Source organism: Populus alba, chromosome 1 (genome assembly GCF_005239225.2).
Source record: "Populus alba chromosome 1, ASM523922v2, whole genome shotgun sequence".
In the NCBI taxonomy this organism is placed as follows: domain Eukaryota; kingdom Viridiplantae; phylum Streptophyta; class Magnoliopsida; order Malpighiales; family Salicaceae; genus Populus; species Populus alba.
The window spans coordinates 19,042,257-19,065,668 of NC_133284.1; the positions used below are offsets into that span (position 1 = coordinate 19,042,257).

A 23,412-nucleotide genomic window follows, 5' to 3' on the forward strand; every position below is an offset into this window, starting at 1 on the left:
ATGCAAGAGACCTTTCTGGCCACACTATCAGAAAACACCAAAATCAAAGCCAAAAATAGCAAAGATGTGTCTCTTCTAGTCCCCTCAATGTTCCATATAGTGACCACAAGAACCCAATCCCAACCCAACTATCGGCGCGTGACTCCCACGCGTGACGCGACGACCACCACCATCACTTCTTGTATTGACACCGGTTGTTCCTTAGTGGAGAAGGTGCTGCCCAATGGGGATATTTATACTAGGGGGTTGGTGGATGGTGTGCCACATGGGAAGGGGAAGTATTTGTGGTGTGATGAGTGTATGTATGAAGGAGAGTGGAGGAGAGGGAAGGCTAATGGAGGTGGGAAGTTTTCTTGGCCATCAGGAGCTATTTATGAAGGTCAGTTTAAGTTAGGGAGAACAGATGGTTACGATACTTTTATTGGTGTAGATGGTGAAGTTTATAGTGGAAATTAGGTGAGTGATAAAAAGCATGACTTTGGTGAGGAAAGGTATGCCAATTTGGATGTTTATCAAGGTTTGTGGAAGTTTAATTTGCAGGATGGGGAAGGGAAGTATAGGTGGTGTAATGGGAATGAGTATGTTGGTGAGTGGAAACATGGGGTGATATCTGGGAAAAGGGTATTGGTTTGGGCTAATGTGAAGAGATATGAAGGGTACTGGGAAAATGGGGTGCCTAAAGGGAAAAGAATGTTTACATTTGGTAATGGGAATGTGAATGGGAGAGTTCTTCGTGGTGGTGGAGAGGATTTTAAAGGGGTGGCATTGGATCCAGTAGTTAGGGCTGGGGGAGAGAGAAAGAGGTCATCAGTGGATGGGAATTTTCCTCTGATTTGTATTTGGGAGTTGGATGGGGAGGCTGGTGATATTACTTGTGATATTGTTGATAATGTGGAGGCTTCTATGTTTTATAGAGATGGTAATGATGATAATGGAGGTGGATGTGAGGGTAATGTGCAGCAGCAGCTGCTGCAGCCAGGTAGAAGTCCTTGTAGTTCTATTGATGGTGAGGTTAATAAGAAACAAGGGCAAACAATTTCGAAATGGCACAGGAATTATGATTTGATGCTTAATCTTCAACTGGGTATCAGGTACTCTCTTACTAGTCAATATGGGGTTTTTTGGTGGGATTTTATAGAGTTTGGATTAATAATTTGTCTCCTTTTTTTTTTTTTAGGCATTCTGTGGGGAAGCATGATGCAATAATGAGGGAACTAAGACAAAATGATTTTGATCCTAAAGAAAAGTTCTGGACAAGGTTTCCACCGGAAGGATCAAAGTCTACGCTTCCACATCAATAAGTGGATTTCAGATGGAAGGATTACTGTCCCATGATATTCATGTATTGTTTTCAGAAATTTTTATTTTTTTCTGTGGATTTTTGGAACATATAATGCTTTATTACTTCATTTTTAATCTTCTGTTGAATGTCCAAGAAAGGAGATATTGAATCCGTCTCTGATTTCCTATGTTATGGTGGTGGTTGGTTTGTTGGGTGTTTAGACATCTAAGGGAATTGTTTGCAATAGATCCAGTGAATTACATGCTAGTGATTTATGGAAGTGATGCACTTAGAGAATTTTCTTCCCCTGGGAAGAGTGGAAGCTTCTTTTATCTAACTCAAGATGATCGTTTCATGATCAAAATTGTGAAAAAAATATGAAGTCAAGGTTAGTAATTTAGCTACCCTAAATTCTCAATTCAACATGTTACAAAGTAGCAAATGTATGAAAGTGATTATTACTCAAGTAGCAATACGTAGGGCAAGTAATTTGGTTCCATATACCAATTTAAGTCTGAGACACTTATTTTTAATTTTTATCATATGGATAGATTTCACAACCTATTGTGAACCATATTCAGGTTCTTATTAAGATGCTTCCAAGTTACTACCAACATGTTTGCCAGTACAAGAACTCCTTGGTAACGAAGTTCTTTGGTGTACATTGTGTTAAACCAGTGGGAGGTCAAAAGGTATAATCACGACGGTGCAGTTTTCATTGAGATGTTCTTTCTACATAATGTACAATCATATTCTAATTATTGTTCACAATGCAATGTAATTCCAGACTCGTTTTGTTATAATGAGTAACCTGTTTTGTTTCGAGAACTGTATCCATAAACGCTTTAACTTGAAAGGCTCTTCTCATGGACGCACAACTGACAAGCTTGAGGGTGAAATTGATGAAACAACCACACTTAAGGACCTCGATCTAAACTTTGTATTTCACCTGGAACAATCATGGTTTAATGAACTCATTAGGTAGATTCCACAGCATTGCACTTTTTTCATTTTGTTCCAAGTTTTGCATCCCTTATCTTGTTCTTTAGCGAGGCACTAATCTTGAGAGGTTAACATGTGTTTGTCTTCTGTTCTTTCTTTCTCAGTCAAATTTATAGGGACTGTGAATTCTTAGAAGCAGAGAGAATTATGGATTATAGTCTTCTATTTGGTCTTCACTTCCGTGATGATTACTCTAGTGAGGAGATGATGTCGCCAAATGACAAGCATTTTGGTAAATTTCTTTTATCATGTAATTTTGCTACCTTAAAAATTTACAACAATCGACCTTGAGGTAATTTGGTTTTGTGTTTCTGTATCAGAAAAAAGAAATTCACATCATGAGTAAACATTGATGCGGGGTTATCATTTGCTGCCCTATGTGGATTGGTCATGGAAGGCCGATATGTATTTTCCTTTTCTAAATTCATGTTTTTGCCCCTCCTAATTGTTAGTGCCTTGCTTTGTTTCTGCTTTCCTTTTCCCAAATCTATTTTCCCTATGTTAGGTTTTAGCCCTTGTATTTTTTACGACAAGCAAAGACATTTTTCCATGCTATCTTGTTTTTGGGAATCTGTGCATGTGAAGTGGTGATAGAGAACTGTGATGAAAGATATGAATCATCAAGTATAGATGATTATCTCAAAGATTATGCTTAGAGATGTTAAACTACATGATACATAGTCTATTTTTGGAAATTGGATCTTTGACTTGTTGTTGTCTGCCGGCTTCTCAGATGGTCCTGTTTTTAAATTTAGCTTTGGTTGCCATCAAAAGTCTAAATGTTGGGGCCCTGAAGTTATGTGGCATCTTCTTTTCTACGAGGCATGTGCCACATGTTTAACTTTAGTTGCCTATAGACCCATAGTATGAAATCTGTTCCAGGGGGCCATTCATCCGGCTGGGGGCAAATGTGCCTGCAAGAGGGTTACAATTCAACACCTTCACATAATGAGGGCTACTGCAATGGATCAGTGCATGGGGGGTAGAAGTAACAATTCAACACCTTCACATAATGGTAATGGGATCTTCGATGTAGTTCTTCACTTTGGTATCATTGACATCCTCCAGGATTATGATATCAGCAAAAAGCTAAAGCATGCATACAAGTCCTTACAAGTGGATCCCACGTCTATCTTATCTGTTGATCCCAAGTTATACTCGAAAAGATTCTGAGATTTCATACATAGAATCTTCATAGAGGACAAGTAATGGATGGAAGGAAAGAATGGAAATTTATACATAATTTTTACACTCGGAGATTAAACTCCAGGCGACATCCCAAAAGAAAGATTTATGGGCGATGGATATTGTGAAGGAAGGCACGTTGATTGCTCAAGGTGTTCAATGCTTATGGCTAAATTTTTTAGAGTAGCCATTATGTGATGTGTTAACTATGGAGAAGGTCTCAAAGGATTTGTTGAGCAATCTGAAGAGTGAAGGCAAGCAACTAGAGCAATGTGTTTTCTTTACTTTCTAGCAAGCCAAGAGCATAGAAAGTAGAGAAATGGATGGAGAACTGGGGAGGGATTGGAAAATAACAAAGTGTACATTCAAAAGTAAGTACTTCTATAGATAAATATGGGATTGGGATTGAACAAAATTCTTTTTGATGGCATGCTATTCAACATTTTGAAAAAAATGATTTGCCCCAGTGAGCGAGACAAAAAAGAACAAAATATTGAAGGACCACCTTGGCATCTCTCTTTCACACTCTCATAATGATTGAAAATCAAATGGGGCGTTTGCTTTTTCATTGAGTAAGCCATGTAAAGAAGGGAATGGGAACAAGAAAGATGTTTCATTTTGCTCTTTATTTCACTCTCTATATTGGATGTTTGAAAAACTTTATGACAATAATACACTTTCACGCTTGGAATGTCTTTTTGCGTTCCTTTGAACAATGACAAGAAGATAAACAGTACGGCAAAGCGATAGGATGGTGATGATCCTGATGGATTGCTGCTGCTTTTGATTCTCACCGATGGCCATGCCAAAATCTTTGTGCTATTTTTCCACATCAACAAATCTTAGTTACCAAACAAATAATAATTCAATAAGACCCTTTTGATCCAAAGAAAAAAATAATAATAGAAAAGAAATCACTCCTCACATTAAGATTATTGAGATTGTGTTTTCAAGATACAAATGGCCTTGAAATGTCAATTTACTGAGAGTTGAACATATGAAATGTAGTTGATGTAGTCTTTAAAGTTGTATTTTATTTAATTAGACCTTTAATTCTTTAATTTATTGTTTATATACTAGAATTTTACTTGAAACGAAAGACAAAGGTAATCTAATTACAAAAAAAAAACAAAGAAAGCACATAAAACTTGAAAAAATACTATATCCCAATCAATAATCTCTTCATAAAAGAACCAACTTAAATATAGCTTTAATTCTTTCATGTGTATTGGTGATTTTCATCAATTATTTTAAATTATAATATTAAATGATGAAGAACCAACTCAAATACTATATCCCAATCAATAATCTCTTCCTAGAAAACCAATTCATTTCTAACTAACATCAAGGATTTTCATCTTTTGAAGTGAGAAAAAAATGAAACAATATTCATCAAAATTTATAACTTGAAAATATAAATTACATTATGGATAATAATTAATAACTAAGTTGTCCAGTATAAAAGCAGATGAAAAAGATTTTAAAGAGCATTCAATAACACTTCCAAGCTTGGAAAATGATCTTCAAGCCGACAAATACATATCAACATCTCTATGTAAAATGATGTTGTACTCTTATGTCAATCCAAGTCTTTTGTTCACTAAAAAAATCATCAAATTCAATAAAACTTTTAAATTTAAAAAGAAAGTTAAATGTGCATGATTGTACATGTATTTTTGTTATTACGAAAAAATACCCATCACTTTTAATTAAAAACTTAATTTATAATAAAAAAAGGTTAATATCGAGTTTGCAATAAAATATAAAAACATTATTCAATTTTTTTTTATTTTAATGTAAAAAAAAATCAATTTTCAATATTTTCTAAAAAAAACTAAAGTGATTTTAATAAAAATATGTTAGTGATTTTGGCTTTTTTGTTTTTCAAAAAATAATTATTAGAGTTATAATTTATTTTTTAAGTGATATTCGATAGATATAATTATTAAAGATAATATTTATTTTTTAAAATTAAATAAGAAAAATATTATCATAAAATCAAGAAATAAAAAATAAACCAATCAGACTCTAATTATTTAATAAAAAAATATTATTAAAGATAATACTTAATTTATTAGATTAAATAAGAAAAATGTAACAATTAAACATGATATTTAATCTCTTAAATTAAATAGAATAAAATAGAAATAACTAAAGGAAATATGTATTCTTACCAAAAAGCCTTAAATATATATTTTTTTTTATTAAAGATGATATTTAATTTTTTTATATTAAAGATAATATTTTAATCTCATAAATTAAATATAATAGAATAAAAATAACTAAATGAAATATTTGTTCTTACCATCAAGCATTAAACTGAGGTTATAGTGTTGCAGCTTCACAAATAAATAGTCACTCCATTGCAAGCATTAAACTGAGGTTATGGTGTTGCAGCTTCGCAAATAAATAGTCACTCCATTGCTTAGGTGTAGACGCTGTGATTGAACCACAATGAGGATGAGGAAGCAGATGATATGACGGTGGTGAATGCATCAATGTATTTCTCTCCACTTCTGACTCTTCGAATGAATCTAACTTCTCTGTGATTACATGGACCCCATATTCTTTAATGTGTACGTCTAGGTATGAATGATCGTTGAGCACTTCATACTCTGTTGGCTCCAAAGAAATGGATAGTTCCAATTCGTCTTCCATTGCCATTTCACTTCTACTTATGTATCTTATCCATCCCCCAACTTCTACTGTTAGTTTATATTCAAACAATTGAATACCATTGCTTTTATTTTTTATAATAATAACAATTTCAGAATTGTAGGCTTTGAACAATGGACCTATATGACTCTTCTCAAGTTTGGTATATGCAACAACAACCCAAAGAACTAAGCCATGGAAGACTGGAGGTATATGGAATGACAATGAGCATCCTTCTTCCCTGTAGCTCATCCAATTTGGCATCTCACCACAAAAGGAGGAAATATGACATAGGTGAGGACGACGAAAGTCGTAAATACAATACTGGTGATGACCGTTGCACATTGCCTGTATAAATATATTATCATTAAATCAAGAAATAAAAAATAAAACCAATCAGACTTTAAATATTTAATAAAAAATATTATTAAAGATAATATTTAATTTTTTAGATTCAATAAGGAAAATAAAAATATTATTAAAGATGATATTTATTTTTTAAAATAAAATAATAATAATAATGATTATTTTGCATGTATACATATTGATTTCAAGGAATACTGAGATTTTAGACATTAATCATTGTATGTGCAAAATTATGTGTTTCTTCTTGTGCAAGAGAGATTGAAAGAAATAGTACCTCAACAACGCTCTTCTGTAATTTATTTGGTGAATGCCTATGGTCGTCAACACGAATATACAAGAAACTATTACTTAGTCCTTCGATGCCCTGAATCTCTTCTAACAAATGACTTTCATCTAGATATATATATAGTTTTTTTTTAGACTCGATTGGTATTCTTACTCTTTCCAATGATTTGCAATAAGATGCAACCAAAGTGTCTAAACTTAAGGGAAGATCTGGGATTGATACAAGATTGTGGCACCAATAGACTCTCAAGATCTCTAGCTTGGGAAGGAAGCCGATCCCAGAAGGCAGGCTAGAGAATTTGTTTCTTGATAGATCCAATACTTTTAGAGAGGACAAACCACTGAAATCAACACGCTTAGCTGCGCGATCAGACAAACAACCATTAGAAAGCTGAAGACGTTTCACTAATCTCCATTCAGTGAAAGATGTTGGCAGCCAACGTTTCCAATTCAAAACACCTACTGAAATCAAAGAACAACTTGGTGGAGTCGGACTGCATCCACGCAATGATAACCTTTTGACATTCTTTAATTGCCCAATTGAAGAGAGAAATTGCTTAGTTTTAATCCCATCAGCTAGCAGCTCAGTTAAGGATTCCATATCACCCATGCATTCTGGCAATTTCTCAAGTTGTGAACACCCAGAAATATTCAGAGTTTCAAGAGACTTTACATTACCAATGCTTTCAGGGAGAGCCTTTAGACTCCAACATCCCTCAAGATTCAAGAAAACAAGTTTCGTCGAATGTCCAATTGATTGATGCACCTCAATTAAACTCGAGCAACCTTTCAGAATTAATTTCTCTATACTTGAACTGTGCAAGTTTGGTGTTTTAATAAGGTGCTGAGAATGACTAAGATTAAGGATTTTTAGCTTGTCAAGAATCTGTCATAATAGAGAGTAAGATAATGACAATTAATCATAGAAGGTCATAACATGTAAATATAAATTACATGCTGGAGAAATTTTGGGGATGGTAAGATGTTTCGTACCTTTTCTCCCTTCCATAGTTCTTTGAGGTTACTGTACTGTATATCAAGAACAACTAGATTGTCCAAGGTAAAATTAGATGGAAAATATTTCAAAGGACATTGAAGCCAACAAATCCACATCAACTCTTTAGAAAGCAGTTTGAAGGATCCGGTGAGATGTGCTCCGTTGATTTGGAGTAAATTTAAACATTTCATTTTGGCAAATGATCCTACGCTAAGTGATTTAGCTCCTGATGCTCTGACATCCAGTGCAAGACCCTCTACAACATCCGTACCCTAAAACAAAAAATCAATACAACTTTCATTCAATTATTTGTAATAAGTTTGACTAGAAAATACGCATGACTATGCTTTCATGTATGCATTGAGCTCTTACCTTTTGCTGCTCAAGTACATTCCATGCATCCTCTTGATTCCAAATTCTGGTCCTCTTTCCAGGTTCTTTTGGAGAAGATTCACGAACGACCTCCCTTCCCATGTCTCGTAATAGATCATGCATGGTTACCGTCTCTCCCAATACTTTAATCAGAGACCTTTCACGGAGGGTTTCCAAATCAACTTCTGGATTGTAACCACAACGGGCTCCTAGCACTTTTGCGACGTACTCTTTCTTTCTATCAATAAAGAAGCAAGCAATATCAAGGAATGCATTTTGTAGTTCTTCACCGTCCAGCGCGTCAAAACTTATTCTAAGCTTTCCTTGAAGATCGTGGTTTGGAATTCTTCTCAATTTGTCAATTACACATTGCCAACCATCTCTGTTTTTCCCAGACAGACAAGCACCCATAACCTCAAGAGCTAAAGGAAGTCCTCCACAGTAATCAATTGCATCCTTCGAAAGCTCAATATAATCTTCTGCTGGCTTGGTGTCCATAAAGGCATGCCAACTGAAAAGCCGAAGGGACTGATCTCGTGTCAATTCTTTGATCTGGTATGTTCGATCTGCTTTATGAAGAAGATTTGAATCTCTTGTTGTAATAATTACTCTACTTTCGGGACCAAACCAGCTTCGCTCTCCCATCAATGCATTCAGCTGTTCCAGATGAGCCACATCATCAGCAACAACAAGAACTCTTTTGCGACAAAGTCGTTCTTTGATCAGAACCGTTCCTCTATCGACACAATTGATGTTAGCAACATCTTGTTTTAAAATATCATGAAGAAGTTGCTTTTGTAAAAGAGCCAGACCATTGAATTGTTTTGATGTTTCATTGATATTCGAAAGAAAGCAGCTTCCCTCGAATCTATAGCAGAGTCGATTAAATACAACTTTTGCTATAGTTGTCTTTCCTATTCCTGGCATGCCATGTATGCCCACAATGCGTACATCATCTGTTGTAGTACTTAGAAAGTCATAAATATTGTGAGCAAGATTCATACCCACTAGGTGCTCAGGAACACATAAGTAGTCGCGACTTAATTTATTCAACACATCCTTGATAATCCCTTTGATAAATTTTGCTTCATGCCTGCTCACAGAGAAAAGGCAAGTCATCGATAGCAAGTCAATTAAGTATGCTAAAAAGAAATATTTTATTACTTCACATTGAAAAATGTAATGTAAAATTACTCCATAAACATCTGCAAGTGAATCTTAGAGAGAAAAGGAATACCCATATGCCATATCATTGAGACTCCATCCAGATAGGTTTCCGGCATCCTCAAGAGCTTTTCTCCACTCCTTCACCAACTTCTCTTCAAAACGCTCTTCATGCTTATCAAATGCCTCTACAAAACTGCCAGTCTGTTTTCTCACATCTGAAGGATCAATGTCATAGAATATAGGAAGAACAATCTGACCGGTTTTCTTCCTTTTGCACTTCAGAATCTCTACAAGTTCATTGAGACACCATCTAGAAGAAGCATATCCTTTTGAGAAGACAACTATGGATATCTTTGATTCTCGAATTGCCTCGAGAAGATGGTCGGAGATTTCTTCTCCTCTAGGAAGTTCATCATCATCTCGAAAAGTGTGGATTCCTGCTTGGACTAAGGCAGTATACAGATGATCTACAAATGTCTTGCGGGTATCTTCTCCTCTAAAACTCAGGAAGACATCATAGGCCCCTTCTGGTCTAGAATGAGAAGACTCTGGCTCTGTCATTTCAGCTGCAGAATTTAAGGAACAATCAATTAGCAATTGCTGATACATGTGAAGTGATCATCGAAGATAATACAGCAATTTAAGCTTAATAATGAGAGAGCATTAGACAACAGCAACTGCAGTTAAACATGAAACAAGCAAAGCTTTCACATTATAGTTATTGGTAAAGACATGAAATTAAAACAAGAAAGAAGCAAAGAAGAGTTAGCCGTATATACCTCTGTATATCAAAGAGTTAGCTATGAAATTGCAGCAATAGGAGAGAAAAATTATTGCAACTGAAGTTATTGAATCGGAGAAATGGGGTGTTCAAATCGAATCAGCAGTTCATGTATATATAGACAAACACATCTGCCTTGCAAATTATATCAAACAGACTCTTATTGGTAATTTCGTGGTAGGTGCAGATCGATTGAGTATCGGTTAGAAAGTATGTTTCCTTGCAAATTATTAGCAATGCAATAATTGTCAAAGAATAAATTATTGAGCTGGAATTTAGAGTATCAAACAGACTCTTATTGGTAACTTTCGTGGTGGAGTATGAGTTTTCTTTGGAGTACGGTTGAATTGATTTTCTAAAATAATATCCACACGATACCAAGGGACGAAAAGATATCTTTATTTGGGATTTTTTTTCCCGCTCTTTCCACATTTATCTATATTTTCCGCATCTGAAACGTTTTTTCCATGAAGCAGCTGCGCGCATGCCAAGAAAATGAGAAAATACAAAAGGAAAAGAAGAGAAATTCTTGAAGTTTGGGACTTTATTGCTCGCCTACGAAAGTTGAAAATCATATTCCAGCTTTATCGCCATGAAATTTCCTGTGTAAATTACTTGAAATTTCTAGTGAAATTTACTGTCAATGCAAGGCAGGAATAGTAGAGTCAACCTATAAATGAACTAATCAAATAATATATTCAAATAAAATCAGCCAAGACAGGGACCCAAAACAGTCCCTCCTCCGTTAACAATTCATCCAAAAGAGAGTTATACAATATTTTATTATTTGGTTCAGTAGAGACTCTTTAATTATATATTAAAACGTAGCATTATGTAATTCTAATACTATATTTTGAATAATTTTAGGGAAGAAATTATAATGTAATTGTAATTAAGTTTTTAGAAATCTTACAAACAGATTCTACATCTCTTTCTTATTCTAATATTTTCATCCATCTTTTTATATTCATTACAAACATATTTTATTTCTTTATGTGTTTTCTTTTTTATTTTATTTTTTTATTAAGAATACTTGACTTTGTTCTATTCTTTGAATTTCTTCCTAGATATATCATGATAACTTGTATCATTTATTCAATCTAATTCCTATTTTCTTGTTACTGTCATTTAATTTGTTATTACTAATATATATATATATATATATCATAAAAAATAAATATTTTTTTTATAATTTACATGATGTATTCTTTACGATTAAAAACCATGATATGTTTAAAAGATAATTAAAAAAATCTCAATTTAATTATTTTTATATACGATCCCATCAATAATTGTGTAATCATGTCTTTTATCAATTTTATTTTAAACATAGTTTATGCTAGAAAATAAATAATTATTCAATATTGATGACCTATAATAAATATCATATCGAAGATTAATAATAAATTTTATATAATTTGCACAGAATTTTCTTATTCTTGCTAATTAATCCCAGAGCGAGCTTCCAAGAACTTAAAGCAGGATTTTGTATAATTTGCACAGGATTTTCTCTAGAACTTAATTCACTAAAAAAAGTTCATCATCTTTCTTGCAAATTATTAGCAATGCAATAATCATAATTATAAAAGGTAAAAGGTAACAGTATGTAGAGGGAAAAAAGCAAGGAAATTTCTCAAGCGTGGAGTACTGGTAAATATTGAGCTGGAACATTCGTGGTGGATGCAACAGGTGGGTCCCACACGTTAACATTATTGAGGTCCTCCATTATTGTTCTGTCTTGGACCGTTCTTCTCTCTTGCTTTTACTTTACAATTTATACAAAACAGCTACACAGTATTTTTTTTTATTTTTAAATATTAAAAACATTATTCCACTAATATTCTACGAAACTTGAAAAATATGTAAACGACATCTATAAACTGTTATATAACTCAATCCTGGCAAATAACTCCTCTAGTAACCAACTAGTAAGGGGTTAATTAATTTATTTACTTTGCTCGACAATCTTGAGTTTTTATTCAAGTAATCAACTTGTAAGGGGTTTTATTTCTTATAGTTATTAATTAAAACAATTATTTATATGATGAATTGTGTTGCACGTCAAAATCCGCATGGCATCGATTGATGATATTTTTCTGTTATGCGTTGCTTGATTGGTTCATTGGAGTCGCCACCTAGTATTTAATTAAAGGCTACTAGAAAATCTGGATGTACCGGTCTTGTCAGAGATTCGCGGGTAAGGGACTGGTTGTGATTAGGAAAGATATTAGCACTCCTAACGCACCCTACCTGAGGTAAGCTGCTTCGTGGCTTTGACGTGTTAAAGAAGTTTTAAAAATTATCTTTTCATCAGATTTTAGAAAATACAACTTACATATAAGTTAATAATTCTGGACCGTGAGCAAATCAAAATATTAAATTCTTCTTTATTCTTTGCAATTTTATCATAATAATAATAAAAAAATTCATAAAATAAATACACACATACATTCACTTTTACTATATTTTTATTTCTTTTCTTTTCTTTTCCTTTCCTTTTTTGCTTCCACATTTATAAAATACAAATTAAAAAAAACTCAAAACTAAACAAATATTACATTAAACAATAAAAAAATTTACAAAACAATCCCTAAACAATCCAAGAATTGCAAGGAAGCCCTTCTGGAACCGCAGGAACAGTGGCGTTATTAATAATAATAGTAATAATAGTAGTAGTAATAATAGTAATAATAATAATAATAATAATAGTAGTAGTAGTAGTAATAGTAGTAATAATACTAATAGCAGCAGCAGCAGTAGTAATAGTAATAATAATAATAATAATAATAAAAGAAGAAGATGAAGAAATTAATGAGAACTTTGAGATAAAAGATTAATGTAAAGATTAAACAATGATAAAAACAAATGTCAAGGTTAGAGGATCCACCAATGGTATTTCAAATAAGTATAGTATAAACTTGTATTACTCAATTTGGAAACCACACACGGAGGAGGTTCCAATCAGATGATTTGTCATTAATAGCTCATTATAAATTATTAACATGATCATATTAATTATCTTATTTACATAACACCAAACTTTTAAATATTGTCAGGAATTCATGATGTTAACAACAAATCAAGTTCCTTTCATAACCCAGGTGTAGGTAATACCATACGGTTGGGCTATGAGAGTGCCAAGCATTTGTTGTACCAAGTGTTATACAACACAAATCTAGATTAATCATTTAACAAGCAAGGTATTAAGAATTAGTAAGATAAAAAGATAAGACATGTTAATATTAAACATTAAGGTCCATGTTGAGTTTACACCATACTTATTCTTACACCATTAGTGTAACCTTTTCACCTTGACATAATAAACTTAGCTAAACATAATGAAGAAGAGAAACATAAATAAACAAAACAATAACATAAATAAAATACAAGTTAACTAAGGAAAGGAAAGGAAATGAAAAACATAAACAAGATATTAATGAAAGCAAAACATAAGAATTACAAAAAAAATATAAAGATAGAAATAAAGAGCATGAACTTGATCTAAACAATCAAGCCCCTAAATACATGGCAAATGCCTCCTTTTATAGGTCAAAATTTGAAATTATTGATTTGATGACTAATTGTTGAGTGGGTGGCCAACTCTTGACTTTGTGAAAATTCTTATCTTCTTGTCTAAATAAAATGAAAATGCTAGCATCCGAACTGGGTCCATTTGAAAACATGAAAGTTGTAGGAAATTGTCTTAGCTTTCCAAAAAAAAAAAATGGAGGTCATTTGGACTTCTAGAACTCCAGATATGGGCCAAACACTGAACAGTGTTTGGGGTGCAGGATAGATTCGGACTTCTCCGTTGTTGCTATAATTTGGACTTGCAAATGACCTTCTTAGATCTTGATGAAAACATGAAAGTTGTAGGCCTATGTCTTACCAAATCTGTGTAAAACGTTGAGGTCATTTGGACATCTAGAACTCGAGATATGACCCAATTACCGAATAGTGTTCCAGTTTGGACTGCACCAACATCTCTTGTCTAAGTTTGGCCCTCTCTTTGTCCTTTCAATTTTCATACTTGAACTCATCAATCAATCCTTTGATTTATGTGATAGGCCTGCATTTAAGATGAACATTTACCATATATTAAGGCATTTTATAATATTAGACTTGTTAGTATAAAACATGCTTTAGTTAAGGAGTTATTGATACTTTAAGTGCAAAATGATGATATAAAACTTTGATAAATATGCACTTTTAAGTACTAATCACAAAGCTACTTGAGATCCTATCTAGCGACCTCATTTAACCAAAATAAAAGAATGTGTAAAAAATGGTCTCATTGTAATGGGTGACCTACCCAGGTTGAAAGAATGTGAAAAATGATCTCATTATGATGGGTGGCCTACCTAGATGGAAAGAATGTGAAGTGCGGTCTCATTGTAATGGTGACCTACCCAGATGGAAAAAATATGAAAAACAGTCTCATTGTAATGGTGACCTCCCAGATGGAAACAATGTGAAGTGCGGTTTCATTGTAATGGGTGACCTACCCAGATGGAAAAAATATGAAAAACGGTCTCATTATGATGGGTGACCTACCTAAATGGAAACAATGTGAAGTGCGGTCTCATTGTAATGGGTGACCTACCCAGAGAAAAAGAAAAGAGTGGTCTCATTGTAATGAGTGACCTACCTAGAGAAAAAGGAAAGAGTGGTCTCATTATAATGGGTGACCTACCCAAGTGGAAGAATGGCCTCATTGTAATGGGTGACCTTCCTAGGTAAAAAAATATGGAGAATTGGTCGCGTTATAATGGGTGACCTACCTAGAAAAATATTGACGATGGCTCAAAGGCGCACTCAAAAGGAGGTAGGGTTAGAAAACACACTACCTGAGAAGTGAGGGCTCAAAGGCGCGCTCAAAAGTAGGTAGGGTTAGAAAACGCACTACCCGAGATGATGGCTCAAAGGCGCACACAAAAAAAGGTGAGGGCTCAAAGGCGCACTCGAAATGAGGTAGGGTTAGAAAACGCACTACCCAATAGATGGTGGCTTGAAGGCACACTTGAAAGGAGGTAGGGTTAGAAAACGCACTACCTGAGAAGTGAGGGCTCAAAGGCGCACTCGAAATGAGGTAGGGTTAGAAAATGCACTACCTGAATGGTGGTGGCTCAAAGGCGCACTCGAAATGAGGTAGGGTTAGAAAACGCACTACCTGAATGGTGGTGGCTCAAAGGCGCACTCGAAATGAGGTAGGGTTAGAAAACACACTACCCAAGAGTTGGTGGCTCAAAGGCGTACTCGAAAGGAGGTAGGGTTAGAAAACACACTACCTGAGAAGTGAGGGCTCAAAGGCGCACTCGAAATGAGGTAGGGTTAGAAAACGCACTACCCGAATGGTGGTGGCTCAAAGGCGCACTCGAAAGGAGGTAGGGTTAGAAAACGCACTACCTGAGAAGTGGTGGCTCAAAGGCGCACTCGGAATGAGGTAGGGTTAGAAAATTCACTATCAAAATGGTGGTGATGAAACACCGATCTGACAATGTTGAAAGCAATGCATTATGCTCAATATGCATGTATACTTACCTGAGAAAAATAGGTCCCTATTTCTTCATGATGTCTTTCTTTTCTCAAAAGTTGGAGTGCTGGAAGTGAACTTCGATGGCTTTTTTGCTCTTGCTTACTCGAGTCATCTCTTATGATCTTGACCTCTAGGAAGGACTTGATATCATCATACTTCTTTGTTCTTCGCCCTTTATCTCAAGGGTTGCCGATTTTGCCCGGCAGTTTCTTAGAAAGGGAACCATGGAGCCAGCCCTACCAGATATATTATTATTTTTTTATTGCTCCCTAGCTTGATCATGCCCCTAAGTGTTCAATTCAGGTTTGGGGATGAGGCTATGTGAAGGAAGCTTTGACAAGGAGTTTTTTTCATGCAGAATTTTTGGAATTCCAAAGCTATTCCAGACATAGAAATCATTTTGACATCGATTCAAAGCAAACTCATTTTGAAGAAATTCAAGAGATTCCTATGAAAAGGTTATCGGAAGTGATGAAAACTTTTTGTTTTGCTTTTGGTGAAAAATATGAAGTGACATTTGGCTGGTCGAAATGGTTCAAGATTTAATATGAGAGTTTCAAAGAACCAGTCTTGAAAGCATTCATTTTATTTGCATGAATAATGATTTGGTTCACATGAGAAAGCACTACCTACCGATCCAGATTACTTGCCTTTGATCAGAAAGGGCTTGATTAGGCACGTAATGTAGGCTTGGGCTCTTGGTTATGAAGAAAATGATATTTGTAGGCTCAAAAGGTGTTTAAGGGATTTCAGGACTAAGGATCACTTGTGTTTGTTTCTTGATCTTTTGTCATTTGAATGTCTTTCCAAAATTGTCTATCATGCCCACTTGTGTTGGGCTTGGGCTTGTTCTCTTTGTTTTTGTTTTCTTCATATGGTTTTGAGCATCATCAAATTGTTTTTTTTTTTCTTCAAGCTCAAAATTTTTGGATCCTTTGGATTTTTCTTCATGCCTCCAAGCTTTGTTTGGGCACCTTTGATGATTGAGAATTTTCTTTTATGCCCTCCAGTGTTGCTTGGCATTTTCAATCATTGAGGTTTTTTGCTATATCTCTCGCACTTACCCCTAATGTGGGGTGTGATCCTAGCCAAGGTTTTTTTTTTAAAAAAAAAAAATGTTACCAGGCTCAAAAGGGAACTGCAAATGATATATTTTAGCCTCGTGAACGAATTATCAAAAATGGTCTTTCCTCATCTCAAACTCATGCACTTAGGATCGGTAAGCTTTACTTTCAAACTCCTTATTCATTCAAATAAAACTTGGCTTTTGGAGTAACTTCATGATGTTTTTTTTTGTGTGTTTTTTTTTTTAGTTTTCTAGGTGTATGGTTACCTTTCTAAGAAATCACCTGAATTTCTGGAACTCATTTGTTTTTGGATAAATATCAACATGATTTCTGTTTTTGTACTAAACTTTGAATTCCCAAAAAAACCTGATGTGCGATCATGCATAATTTTAGAAGAAAGGGGGAACATACCCAAGGATTCTTGGTATAATGGCTTCATGCTTAACAGTTATGCTCAATATGTTCTTTGTATGAAACAACAACAAAAATGAAGGTATGTTATGAACACAGGAAAACGCATGATCTTATTAACAAGAAAGGCTCATTTGACAGGGAAAGTTTTTATGAAATTTTGAGCCAAATTACCAACAAAATTGGAACAGGTTGAAACAAAATCAAGAAGTTTTCTAGGCATGATCAAACTGAGGTAGTTAGTTTTTTTTTTTTTTTTTGCAGAACAAGACAAGCTCCATTCTACACCGGTGGTGCAATTCCCTTTCGGTTAGCCTTCCCATAAAAGCCTTTGCATAAATACATGATTGTGTCGAGGCTCTTGACTACGTTTGCCCCCAATTTCTTTGGGCTGAGTTGTTGTTAGGTTTTGAACAAAGATGATAGGTTGATTGGAAGGAAACTTTCCTAGAGTTATTTTTCAGTATTTGCTCGAGTAAGCTAGAGGCGAGTCAAACTTGTCTTCAGTAACTCCAACTCTTTTTAAAAATAGATATTAAAAAAGAGTCGGGTGTTGTTGACTCATAGGGGACCTACTTTTCATTCCGATGCATGCATGACAAATGTATGAACATGTAATCTATATGATGAACTTGCCCTTCAAGGGGTGACAATATGGTCATAACTTTTGTATGATGGAACGAGAATCGTGATTTTTTCCCAAACTCTACAATGAAAATTTTCTGATTGACGGCCATTGTGTCACCCACAAGTCTTGAGTTCAAGATGCTTCAAGAAGAGTTTGCCCTTATAAAAATAACGATAGCACATGCAACCTAAGGACAAGTTTTATTCATTATGTGAGCATGGGTAGGTTTTCTATTGCAAGGAATAGTTAAGGCACGTATACCCACCATTACCAAGCAGGCACTCAGATATGAGTTGGGTGTTTCACGCATCTGAACCTTGACTAATAGTCTTAGGGTAGATCGATAGTTCCCCACCTAACCTAAAAGCTTGTGTGTGCTTTCAAAAATAAAGACATGTGATGCATGGAACAATTCTACAAAATGCATGAAAAATACAATAACAAAAAACAGACAAAAAAGCAAAAACTTAAACACATCAAAAACACAAAGCTTAGTCCAATAATGTCAGAAACAGTACCTTCCCTAGTGGAGTCGCCATTTTGTCGCACGTCAAAATCTCGCGGCATCTGCTGGCTATTTTTTTCTGTTATGCGTTGCTTGATTGGTTTGTTGGAGTCGCCACCTAGTATTTAATTGAGGGCTACTAGAAAACTCGGATGTACTGGTCTTGTCAGAGATTCGCGATTAAGGGACTAGTTGTAGTTAAGGAAGGTATTAGCACCCCTAACGCACCCTACCTGAGGTAAGCTGCTTCGTGGCTTTGATGTTTTAAAGAAGTTTGTCACACCTGGATATCGCGGCGACCTTAAAAAATTTTCATGGAAAGAACGGATTTCTAGCATCCTATTCTTTAATGGGGAATTGTCTTGTTTAAGGAGTTGCCACCTAGTATTATGGTCACTAGGAACCCTAACTGGTCAACAGAGATTCTATGGTTCAGGACTGGTTACGTAAAAGGAAAGATATTATCACCCCTTAAACGTCCTGCCTGAGGCAGGCTGCATTGCTAGTTTCATCTTAAATTGCTAAATGTTTATTAGTTTACACTATGATAATTTGCTTATAATATTCCTGACTCTGACGCTAGTGAATATTCAACTACGGATACTTCCAACTCTGACGTTGGTAAATATCACGTAGCTATAAAATAGATTAGATTAGTATTTTTTATGCCTGACTCTAGCGCTAGTGAATAAATAAATAAAAATAAATTTATTTTTACACATGCACATTTTTTTTATTTTTCTAGCTAAATAAAATAAAATACAACAAATAAAAATAATATAAATTTAAACCGGTATTTTTATTCCTGACTCTGGCGTCAGTGGATAAACCAATAAATTTATATTATTTTTATTTGTGCATACACATTTTTTATTTTTTTTTATTTTTCTACCTTTTTTATTTTTCTTTTCATGTTCCCCACTTTGGCATCAGTGAACAATTCTTACAAATATTTCCAACTCTGGCGTTGGTAAATATCACACAAATCCAAAAATACGATACTCCTAACTCTGGCATCAGTGAATATTTTCTCAAAAAATGAATTTGAAGAAGAAATTTTCTATGTCATTTTTTTTTGTTTATCCTTTATTATTATTTGCCCTTTTTAGATGGAAGTAAAAAAAAAACATTGCATGACATATTTGCATTTAACAATAATGGTCCATAGATTGAGCACATCTACAAAAAATACAAACACAAAGAAAAAAAATAAAACAAAGTGCGAGGGGCTCACAAATAAATCAACGAAGGCTCCAAATATTTTTGGAATTTTCTGTTATCGAAAAGGGGTTCGTTTGGTCAAATATCAAATTAGAATGGGCATAAAAATTATGGTCAAGGCATAAGGGTGTGTTTTCCCAAGCACACCCTTCGCAAACACAATTTGTGTCAATTAGGCCTAAAGCCCAGACCCAGCCCACTCTCTTTTTTCTTTTTCTTTTTGGACTGGATCTAGCCCAGCCATACATGAAAGGTTCAATCTTGGTGTTAATGGATTCCATTTGATCAGGGAAGTTTCACCTAGGTGTTTTTTTTCTTATTGTTTTCCTTACTTGATGAAGTAGACCTCTCAACAGGAAGATTTTCAAGTTTGAGTTTATTTTAGATTTTTGAGCTTTTTTTAGGTTGTTTAAGATCATAAATAGATTCATCGAGGTGTTTATTATATTTTCTAGATGTTTTGGGTTGAAAAATAGATTTTTAGCAAAAAAAAAACAAACATAATCTTGTTTTTCCAGAAACCCTCCATCGCTAGATTCTACAAACAACCAATGATGCATCGGTCTAAAATTTTAAAAAGCAAAACCACGCTCAAGGGCATGGCTAGACTACAAGGTCTGCACACCTAGGTTTTCTTTTTTTAAAAGAAGGCTCAGGAATGCTGGGCCACCAAACCCACTCTTTTTAGACTCCTTTTTGCTTTTTTTTTTTTTAATTTTATTTTACTATTTTATATTTAGATAAAAATTAAATTTAATAAAAAAATCATTAAACTCACTTAAGTTCATAACTCGAGCTGTAGATTTGATAGATTATTCCACAATGTCTTTGTCAATCCAATATTTTATTGTCTGGATATATTTTTACAATATATGTTTGATTGAACTTTTTTTTAATCATTTAGTTTATTTTATATTTTATATTTGTCTTTGCAATGTATTTTTTTTTCTATGAGGTTGATATTTTGAAATTTAATTTTTACATGATTGTCACAGTGTGGTAAGGCCATGAAATTTAAGTTGATCAAATATATTGTAGTTTTATTTTCTTTAAAAAAAAAGGTGCAATACTAAAAGATTTTTTAAACATTTAATTTATTTTGAATTGGTATTCATGATATGTGATTTTTAGTTTTTTTTTGGATTAAAATAATAAGAAAATGAAATGGATGTAAGAGATTAAATCATAGATGAATATGAAAACATAAGGATTAAATACTATTTTCTAAGACCACAAGGACAAATTAATTATTTTCTAAATTGTATTATTGTCATCTGGTTTCTCTAGGTTTGAACTATACAAGTTTGGTGTTTAACAATGTTTTTATTTTTCTTTTATTTAATAATAGTCCATGATTTATTATTAATTGGTGTTAGTGCCATAAAGCTAATGACAAACCAACAATAAAAATAAAAGTTGTATATACAAAAAAATAAGGGCCAAAAAATAGTAAAAACCATGCAATAATACATAGCAAAATCTTATAGCCAAAACTAACAAGATTTTACTAATTATACTAATTAAGGATGCTTTCAGAACTTTCGGTAGTTTTCATCAAGCCAACGAATTCATATCAACTCGGCAGAAAAGATGTACCCTACTAATTTGGAGTGGCTTTAAACATGTCTCTGAAAACGATCTTGTGCTCAGTCATTTATCTTTTAAAGCCCTCATTTCTGGATGTCTTCTTCTCCCTAAAAAACCAACAAAATTCAGTAGAACTTCCAAGTTTGGAAAGAAAGTTAGATGTACGTGATTGTATATGCATTTTGTTATTACTTTACTTATAATCAAGAAACTTACTTTATAATCAAAGAGGTTAATATCACATCATTTTCGTTTTTGTCTTGAAATATTGAATTTGAAAGAAAAATATAAAAACATTATTTAATTTTTTTTATTTTAATGTAAAATACAAAAAAAACAGTTTTCAATATTTTTCTAAATAAACTAAAGTGATTTTTAACAAATTATGTCAGTGATTGTTGGCTTTTTGTTTTTTTTTTTAAATAAAATCAAAATCAACACTTATAAGTATTTAATTTTTTTTTGTAAAGAATTTAAAATTTATATCAAGAAATCAAAGAATAAAATCAAACAGACTCTAAATATTACTTGTTATTTTAGCTCTTCCTACTATTCTTTTGGCTTAAAAGACTGATCATAAGTTCCTACCAATAAAATAATGATATAGTTAAGTGATATTCGATAGATCTAATTATTAAAGATAATATTTATTTTTTAAATTAAATAAGAAACATTTTATCATAAAATCAAGAAATAAAAATAAAACCAATCAGACTCTAAATACTTAATAAAAAATATTGTTAAAGATAATGTTTAATTTTTTAGATTAAATAAGAAAAATGTAACAATTAAACATGATATTTAATCTCTTAAATTAAATAGAATAAAATAGAAATAACAAATGGAAATATGTATTCTTACCAAAAAGCCATAAATTGAGGTTATAGTTTTGCAGCTCTGCAAATAAAAAGTCACTCCATTGTTTAGGTGTAGACGCTGTAATTGAACCACGATGAGGATGAGGAAGCAGATGATACAACGGTGGTGAAGGCATCACTATATATCTTCCCACTGCCGACTCTTCAAATGAATCTAACTTCCTTGCGATCACATGGACCCCATATTCTTTAATGTGTATGGGGTAGAATGGAGGACGGTTGCGCACCGCAGGTCCTATTGGCTCTGAATAAAAGTACAGTTCCAATTCGTCATCTCCACAGTAATCTTCCATTGCCATTTCACTTCTACTTATGTATCTTATCCATCCCTTACTTGTTAGTGATCCATAATCTTTAAACAATTGAATACCATTGCTTTTATTTCTTATAATAATAATAATGTGATAGACACACCAAATAACTAAGCCATGGAAGACTGGAGGTATATGGAATGACAATGAGCATCCTTATATAGTTCTATATATAGATCTTGTAGCTCATCCAGTTTGGCATCTCACCACGAATGTCGTCAATACGATATGGGTGACGACCGGTGCACGTTGCTTGTATAAATATATTATCATAAAATCAAGAAATAAAAAATAAAATCAATCAGACTTTAAATATTTAAATATTTTTAGATTAAAATAATAATAATAATGATTATTGCCCATATACATATTGATTTCAAGGAATGCTGAGATTTTAGACATTAATCTATATATGTGTCAATTGTGTGTGTTTCTTCTTGTGCAATAGAGACTGAAAGAAATAGTACCTCAACAATGCTTTTTTGTAATTTATTTGGTGAATGTCTGCTGGTATCAACTTCTAAACTCCAGATACTGTTACTTAGACCTTCAATGCCCTGAATCTCTTCTAACGAATGACTTTTATATAGTTCTATATATAGATCTTTTTTTGACTTGATTGGTATTCTTGTTCTTTCCAATGATTTGCAATAAGATGCAACCAAAAAGTCTAAACTTGAGGGAAGAACTGGGATTGAAACAAGATTGTCGCATAAACGGACTCTTAAGATCTCTAGCTTGGGAAGGAAGCCGATCCCAGAAGGTAGGCTAGAGAATTTGTTTCTAATGGGAATTGACATTTCTAATGGGAAACTGTCATTCTATCGTTAAATAGAGGAACGAAAAAATTATAAAAATAAAGTTTAGGACTAAAACAATAAAGTGGAAACTATAGGGACCAAAAATGATTTTTTTCCAAATCCCTAGCCAAAAAGCCCCCTGCATTTAAAGAAAAAACATTTTTTTTTTGCAAGCCTTAAAAAAGAGATTTTTTTTTTTGTAAAATTGAGAACCAACCCAACATCAAGAAATTTTATTCAATGTTGCTATCACACCCGGACATCGTGGCAACCGATTAAAAAATAATCTCGATTGAAAAAGAAACAGATATTTAGTATCTTGTTCTTTTAAGGAAAAAAGGTATTGTTCAAGGAATTGTCACCTAGTATTATGGTC

General features: G+C 33.5%; 1 protein-coding gene and 1 pseudogene across 1 annotated transcript; one reads left to right on the forward strand and one right to left on the reverse strand.

Moving 5' to 3' along the window:
- LOC118047602 (phosphatidylinositol 4-phosphate 5-kinase 1-like) lies at nt 1-3,493 on the forward strand (annotated as a pseudogene).
- Nucleotides 3,494-5,791: 2,298 nt separating this feature from the next.
- Nucleotides 5,792-10,450, reverse strand: LOC118047605 (disease resistance protein RUN1-like). Its single transcript, XM_035056942.2, has 6 exons — nt 10,091-10,450; nt 9,382-9,877; nt 8,145-9,237; nt 7,769-8,044; nt 6,765-7,661; nt 5,792-6,472 (listed from the first exon to the last, which is right to left on the reverse strand). The coding sequence occupies exons 2-6, from the start codon at nt 9,870-9,872 to the stop codon at nt 5,825-5,827; spliced, it is 3,405 nt and encodes a 1,134-aa protein (XP_034912833.1). The 5' UTR covers nt 9,873-9,877; nt 10,091-10,450; the 3' UTR covers nt 5,792-5,824.
- Between the last annotated feature and the right edge of the window lie 12,962 nt (nt 10,451-23,412).